The 8990-nt window shown below is 35.3% G+C and overlaps 1 protein-coding gene across 1 annotated transcript in view; it reads right to left on the reverse strand.

The window, feature by feature from the left end:
- Positions 1–7498, reverse strand: part of LOC113821021 (death domain-associated protein 6) — a gene marked incomplete at its 5' end in the record, with an annotated part of 17660 nt that extends 10162 nt beyond the window's left edge. The window contains 2 exon segments of the mRNA XM_027373453.2: positions 1–91; positions 7378–7498. The exon segment at positions 1–91 is cut by the window's left edge and continues 29 nt beyond it. Coding sequence (XP_027229254.2) covers positions 1–91; positions 7378–7498 — 212 coding nt within the window.
- Positions 7499–8990: the final 1492 nt, after the last annotated feature.

Genomic DNA, 8990 nt, shown 5'->3' on the forward strand with positions numbered 1-8990 from the left:
TTGAATTCCTCTTCTTCTCTTCTTCTGTGAGCTCTACAGCTGGTTCTCCTTCCTCAGCGTCTGTGGCTGTCTCATTCTTGTCCCCTTTATTCTGTGGAAAATATCACAGAAGGAATAAATAAATAAATAAATAACCATGGAAATAATAATGCATTTGCATGCATGAGCTTCAATCATTTTGGAAAAGAATAGCCTTGTTTGTGGGACACTAGAGAAAAAATATTTCTGAAATGAGTCAAATGTACATTGCATGGGTACTTCCACATCACTAACATGATTCATTACTAGCCTTTTCTTTCCTCTTAATAATAAAGTGTTCAGTATATTCAGTCTTAGCTGATCACCTTTGACATCTGTCCTGCATGATCAATGAAACAGCTCCTTTGCCCGACAATGTCCAACTAAGAATCAAACTCATTGTAAGAAATCATCAATCAAAGCCAAATTTTCTTCTCCAAACTGGAGTCTGTTAAGAAGTTATATTTAAGCCACTGCACAGTCTACTGTAGTTTTGTTTTATCAACACATGGCCTCATAAAGATTTAGACACAACAGGAAAATGTTTTCACTTTTAAACTGTCATTATTATTAATAACATTATAATTGTTTACATTACTATTAACCCATTGCCGCTGGGTGGCACGTACGTACATGCCATGGCTGTTGTGGACCGAATGCCGGGGGGCATCACATCATGCGCATTCCCGCGCCACTGGCTCGTCGGAAGGAGGTTGTTTTTCTCCGATAGTAGCGGCTTCATTTATATGGAAAAGATTTTAGGCAATGGCACCTATAATGAAGGTAAACCTTCAAAATTTTAATATTTTTATAAATTTTAGCAAAATAAAAGCTTTTAGGTGCTAAATGTCGCTCGCAAACTACCGATCGAGCCGGGCACAAACAGGGGAAACTGCCGATGCGCACCAACAAGCCCGTGCCTACATCCACTTGCCAAAATTTTTACCTGTTGGCGATGGGTTAACATTATAACATTATTAACATTATAACATTATTATTATAATGATGAAAATAACAAAACTTTTTCCTGGAAATTCAAGGGGTAGTGCAAACAGGTGAGATCAAGTAAGCATAGAGAAGAACTCTTTGGTAACAAAGTACTTGTGGAGTCACCTTTACATAAACAAAATCAATAAACTCACATTGGAAAGGCATGTATACATGCCAGCTTCAATATGTTAATGAGCTCCTTATATTGCCACATTTTCACCTTGACTTTATGTAACAAATGTAGGAAATAAAAAAAATTTACATTTGTTCTATTTTCTAACCAACTCATAACATGCACTCCCACTGTCATACTAACCCACACAAAGAACACATTGCTTGGGGGGGAAATACAACAAATAGGAATCAATAATTTGCCCCACTTTGGACCCTCCTTTGCCAACAGTATAAATAACTGTTTAGGCAAAGAGGCTTCAAGCATACTTTCAAGGGGTTGTTTTTTCTTAACCACGTCCCACCAAGTGGCATGTTCGTACATGCCATGACTGTTGTGGATAAAGTAGTGGCTGGCATCACATCACAACCATACCCATGCTGGTGGCTCATCAGATGGAGTTTGTTTCTCTCTGATAGTAGGGTCATCATTTCTGTGGTAAAACTAACACCTACAGTGAAGGTAAACCTTCAAAATTTTTATATCTTTTAAAATCATATCAAAATACAAGATCTTAGGTGCCTAATGTTGCCCACAAAACTATGGAACAAGCTGAGTGTAATCAGGGGAAACTGTTGGTGCATGCCAAGGACCCCACGATCATGTTCACTTGCCAAATTTTCTTATATGGCGTTATTGGGTTAAGACCATCCCATGAAATGTCCACCTTTCGCTACTCATTTCATCATAAAAAATTATCAGTTGGAGATAACTCATTGATTCTTCTTGCATAATATAAGAGTATAGAATTGCCCTTCATCTCATGTATAATTTTAGCCTTGCCCCCCCCCCATAAGGGGGATGGTGCCCCCGGAAGTCGAAAAAATTCGAATTTTTCCCCCCTTTCTTTAATACATCCTAACTCCTACAGTTTTTTCCTGAATAATCCCCCAAAATTACTTGTGTTAGATATAGCCTAGCCTAAGGCTATGTAAATGGCCAACTTTTTAATTTCCTTTATTTTTGGGCGGGGGACTGGTTGACACATATCCCCTTTTTGGATTTTTTTTTTCAGCTTTAAATAATCTATATTTTTTTCATTTAGGCCAAAATTTAAAAAATCTGCTATTTACACGGCCTTAGGACTCTGAGGTTCTAGCAAAAGCAACAAACTGCGTTTGAAATGCATGAAAATTACGAAAATTAGGAGGTACAGAAGGTAATGTAAACAAAGAACGGAGATATGACATTTTATATTTTGGACACTTGCCAAACTCCTTTATCTCTGTTATTTTTCTCTAAATCTAGTAATGTTACTTATCAATAAAATAGCTTATTTAGTGTACTTTGCAATGCAATGAATACCAATTCAATCAGAATTATCATTTTCAATAGGGACACTATTTTGTAAAGGTATGTTTCATTGCATGTTTGTTTGTTTGATATAAAATTTTGAAGAAATTGAGAACTGTGGATGGCAGTGTCAGTACCAAATCATCCTAGTTATAAAGTCTTAGCATGAATTCAACATGGCGGTTCAATTTTGAGAATTAGGAATTTAGTACATGGGGAGGGTCACTGGGTGTTTATAATTTTCGAGGATGATCATATGTATGTAAACACACGCACATAAAGTTTAAAAAATAATCATCCTCATTTAATAGGCCTACATCAACTCATATGTAAAAGAATAAAATATATTAGTTATCACTATAGAACTGTTTTCTTTGATAATTATCAATAGTAACAGATTGCAAAAGTAAAGAAAAATCACTTCTTTTTTTTTCGTCTTCATTACATCCTATCACAGTTCTTTACTGAATAGTCCCCCAAAAATACTTGTGTTAGATCAACCCTAGCCTAAGGCCATGTAAATAGCCGATTTTTAAATTTCCTTTAATTTTTGGGCAGGGGACAGCTTGACATTGAGAACTTTTTTTTTTTTTTCAGCATTAAAATTTTTTTTTTTTTTTTGATTAAGGCAAAAAATTTTAAATTGGCGTTTTTACATGGTCTTAGGAATATGAGGCTCTAGTGAAAGCAACAGACTGCATTTGAATCGCACAAAAATTACGAGAGTTAGGATGTACCGAAGGTTAAAAAAAAATAACGGAGATATGGTGTATTGCATTTGGCACCTTGCCATAGTTCGTTATCTCTGGTATTTTTCTCTGAATCTAATGATATATATATAAAAAAAAAATGCTTATTTACATGAACTTTTGTACATGAACACATGCATATAAAGTTAAAAAGATTAATCATCCTCATTTAGTAGGCCTACATTGACTTTCATATGTAAATAATAAAATATATTAGTTATCCCTCTCATACCGTTTTCTTTGATAATTGTCAATATCAACAGATTGCAAAGGAGAACATGTGTAGAGTTGGTGATTAGCCATTTGCATCCATTATCTTTACTAGGAAGTGCATAAAATCATGCAGACGCCTAGGTGTTGTGGGATATTTACGAATTTATGGTACCAAAGACCTACAGTAATGTCTAAACATATTCATTGTTATCGCGAACGCACAAAACAAATGCGATAGCTTTTTGAACTCTAGACGAAGAGTGCACATACAAACGAGCTCAAAATTCCATATAGTTTTTATTTCAGAGCAGGTATTACTGAGTACTATCATCTTCAATATGAAATAATCTGTATCTCACTTATACATCCAAAGTTCAAAAATCTGACATTTAGCTAACATTCGTATTGAATTGGTCTTTATAAAAGTAACTACCAATTTCAAATCAATTCAAATCTCCCCATGTTGTGATGTACCGACCGTTGAGCAAAATGTAACGGAAATATTTCAATCCTTACTTATAAGGCTATTTCTAAACATTAGTGCTTCGTATGTGATATACGTACAGTAAACTAAAACATATTACCAGGGGATCTCGATCAAAGCATATTTCGTGTGTAAAAGGACACAAAACTTACATTTTTTTCAGATATATTTCACAATATATTTTGTCATAAATCAGTGATTTTTTTATTTTCTGATATTGGTATAAAAGTGTTCCTTGAACATTCACGAACTCACATCTACGGCATTTGTCATAATCAAATGCCGTATGCACGATTGCAGCAAGCAGAAGTCCACATAGGACGCTCATTAGTAACGTACCTCTCCAGGTGCTGAGGGAGTCTCGCGTCAGCTGCAAGACGACGAGCCATAGCAGGCGTTTAATACTCGTTTGGTAGTTTCCCCATCCATGTACCTACACTATACACTAGCTAATTCAATTTGACCCGCGCACCGAGCACCGCCTGCTGCTGCGTCGGAGGGCGAGCCTCGATATGGCATCACACTGGCGGGACACCTGGCAATGTTTATTTTTTCGGGTGTCTCATATATGGGACACCCATCGTTATTGGGTTAATGGCTGCAGCCCAGGCTATAGAAGCATACAAATTTTCAGCACACACAACTTCGAGCAAGTTTGACCACACATAACAAGATGGGCCATAATCCAGGAGTGAGGGATGATTAGCCATAACAACAGGACGTCACTCTGGAGCAATTGGGTTAAATTCATCCCTGCACAAGCTACAAGCCATGCATAAACAATGGTTGAAACCTTTAGTGTTTTGAGTAGATAGGGTTATTCGATAATGTTATCATATATCACTAATACGTAGCACTTTCAGTAATCACTTGCGGAACAGAGCAGTTATAAGCCATTTTACTTATATAATTTTGAATCAATTTTGATATGATAATTAGATGTTACTCACTGTAAGTGAAATTTTCACAAGGACATGATAGGATGTCACCTGGGATGAATCGGTTACATAAAGTGTGGCTATTAGCCCCCAACGATCCTTGTGACGTGACTGTCCCGTCATGGAAAAATCTGGGTCGACGGTTGTCATCAGACAAAATGATACAAAATTGCCTTCGTGTGCAAAGGCCAGGGTGATAGAAAAGACTCACCACGAGTGTACAAACCTCTTGCAGTGTGATTTGACCCATTTGGCATTTAGAAGGGGGCTTTTCTTTTGCATTATTCCCATCAATAAACAAATGTGGAATATAATGAGCATAAGCCATGACTGGACACCATTCCCATGCTCATCATTGAATTCCTGGCCGCTGTGATCGGCAGTGCAGGTTGTATTACGGAAAATTTAAAATTACGAAAAAAAGATATATGACACAAAAAAACAAATATTCCATACATTTTATTCCTTGCAGAGTTATTCACTGCATAGAGAGATGATATGGAGTCTGTGCAAGGATAATAAGCTATTACCAAGGATAAAGCAAATTAAAACAAATATGGAAATTGTAATATGGCAAAAAAGCCAAAAAAGTTAACCCAAAATAACTTTGCAAAGGGGAGGCACAGAATCACGTCACCGCTCACGAGTGTTCTCGTGCGCTAACCTACATGCTGAACACCCGGGCTACTGGTAATATGTAATGACACTTCAGTCTGTTACTTTCATTCAAAAAATATCTTGCAAGCATTTTTTTTTCTTTTCTTCTTTTTTTCTGTATTCATTATCTCAATAACTCACTTCCAGATTAAAACATACAATATGTGCAGTTTTTATCCTTTAGCATATCTAGTCTACTCCTTTTGGTTCTCCATCTCCTAAAATCTCAATACAATGCAATGACAGTCCATGAATATTTACCAGAAATCCTTCACCTATTATCTGAATTCTTGCTAATTAATCAATTCATTATATCTATATACTGAAGGAACCTTCTTTTGATAATCAACCCAACTCAGTGGGCTCATGGATTAAAACATTGGAAAGAAACATGTCATTTAGTCAAAAGGACATCATAGAGTTGCATATCAGGTCACATTCCAATATCATTTATGCATTAAACATGTATCACATGAATGGCTGACTAAACAAAATATGATAACATACTGGGAAGACCAAGAGGGAAACATCTACCCCTATTTACATTACACAGGTTATTTCTATTGTCATCACTACCACAAAGGTTGTGCATACTATATGGCACATCACATCAAGCTTCGTGCTTTGTGAGGTTAAATATCTTAGATATGCCTTAAAACATACACATACAAATGTATATATGATTTACAGGTTATGTAAAAAAAAAAAAAAAAATCTGTCATTCATCATCTCACTAGGCATTTCTCCACAGGTTTTAGAAAAGGACAAGCTACACAGCAGGAATGCTCTGAGTAAGATATAACAAACACCTCCACCGTGCTTTCCATTAGCAAAAGGAATAGTAAGTGCTTGTGTTTGTCACTGTGAGTCTGACAGCAGACCACTTTCTAGTATGAAGCAACTGTGATGGTGAGTTGCGTGTAGGAGCATTTTAATTGTCAATGAACTTGGGCTTGTGGACTCACCTCCCAGCCATCCTCTTCAGGTAACTGTCATCCAAACGGCCGGAAGACAAAGACATCAAGATGCTTTTAGAGAGTCATGGGAAAAAATAATTTCTGCTTCTCTTTATGAAAACTATTCTAAAATTGCTATTGCAGCAAAGAGGGCTTAATTACAAACTTTATAATCAAAACTTGAAGACTCACTCTTGCTAATGATAAACCATTTCATCATATATTATTTTTTTGTGATCTTTTTTTTTTTGTCACATGTCTTAGAACAAATGCCACAAAACTACAGGCAAAGTAACTGGTGAAATTACAAACTGATTGTTTATATATCAGAATTCATTCTAATGTCTAATATTAGTAATTTCATAACATCAGTCATATTACAAACAAACTAAGAAACTTTTTGTGAACTATTTCTTTGAAAGAGAAAAAAATGTTCCTCCAACAACTAAAGTTACAAAGTCATCAAACACTCTTTGTTGTTCATTCACCATATTCATATGCACCTTTCTTATAAAAAAACAATCGCATTCAGATATCTCGATCTCATTTAGCTTTGCTTAAATTTTGGGTTCCCCAGCCTTCCAAGATTTTTAATTACCATTTCTATTTTGACAACTGGCTACAATTTCCTGGAGATGCACTTCCATTTTTCACCCATAGAAATATTATAAACATATAACCATTGTGCAAAGTTTCATTTTGCCTAATATACTGAATCCATACACACCTTAACAAATTCTTTGGAGAAAATACTAACATTTTCTTTTCTTTTTCTGAGAACATTATTTACACAGAATATTTAAAAAAAGAAAATGCCACACACTCTTTCCCCTTTCTTTTTTCCATCATCTCACAACCATGTATGCTTGATATTTTTGATAAAGAAAATGGAACAAGGGCAACATACCTTCTCCCCATATGGCAAGTCCTTGTAGTGCTTCAAACTGTCAAGCAAGTCTTTTATAATCACATATATGTTGTCGAGAGTGAGCTTGCGTGTTGATGACTCCACCAGATTGATGAATTTTCTGTTGAATAATAATGCATGTTAACTCAATGTCGACAGAAAAATAATGCGTTCCTTTTGGCAATGCTTGGTTAAATGTTTCTACACACAGATGGCTCTGCCAATGCTTAGCCACAAAGGAGTCAATTAGTAGATCTTGCGACCTCTTCCTTGAAAAAGCGGAAAAAACATTTTTTTTTTTTTACTTATGCTATTAATATTGACATTGTTATTTTTGTTATAAACATTATGATTACTATATTGTGATTGACATTACTAACAGTAATACTGAATATTAGAAAATATTATCGAAAATCAAGGAAAAGGATAAACAGGTTAGTCCGGTAGTTCATGTAATTGGCTCATTGGTGACTACTTATGGAGCCATCTATATGTAAAAACAATTGCTAAATTCAACACACACAATGGGCAATATCATATACATACATGCCATGCCCAGCAGCTTGGGGTAAATAACAACATAATTTCTGAACATTATTTACACAGTTACTCCATTTAAGGTATATCAACACTTTGTGTATGGGGATATGTACCATCCAATGTAGTTTTGATTTCTCCATTCATTGATTTCTTAGGGGAAAAAATACATTTTTTAATGCTATTACTACAAAAACTGTTATAAATATCATTGATCTTATAACTAACTATTAAATTGTTATCAAAATACAAATAATAAAAAAAATATAAAAATTAAAAAATCTTTCCAAAAATCATGGAAAATGAACAGATGAGACAGGTAAGCCTACTAATTGGCTCCTTGGTGACTAAGTGCTTTTGGGGCATCTATCCATAAACATAATTAATAACTAAAATCACAGTGGACAAGCCAAGTATATCATGTAACCCTAATACAAAATATAAGTACATCATCTTCAAAAGAACAGATTTAAATCAAAATTTCCTTTCAGATTAAGATTCCTGACTAATATTATTTGCATTATTATGAAGAGGGAATTGTTTTCAGAACAAATATAGTTATTCTACAAATATTTTTTTCTTTATGTTAAACTAGGCTTAAATTATTTCTTTTCATGTACACCAGCAAAATTGAGGTTCTACTATTTCTTAATATTTCTTATTATTTCTTAAAATTTACTTCATGTTATCAACAAATTCAAAATAAATCAAACAGCCAAGCTGATACATTCACCAAAAATCTGACATGAGCTCATGGTGATATTTATTAAAACACACACACACACACACACACAAATACACACACACACACACACACACAAATACACACACACAAACACACACACAAACACACACACAAACACAAACACAAACACACACTCGCACTCGCACTCGCACTCGCACTCGCACTCGCACACGCACGCGCACACACACACACACACACACACACACACTCACACACTCACACACTCACACACTCACACACTCACACACTCACTCACACACACACACACACACACACACACACACACACACACACACACACACACACACACACACACACACACACACACACA

The sequence above is a fragment of the Penaeus vannamei genome, chromosome 16 (genome assembly GCF_042767895.1).
Source record: "Penaeus vannamei isolate JL-2024 chromosome 16, ASM4276789v1, whole genome shotgun sequence".
Lineage (NCBI taxonomy): Eukaryota > Metazoa > Arthropoda > Malacostraca > Decapoda > Penaeidae > Penaeus > Penaeus vannamei.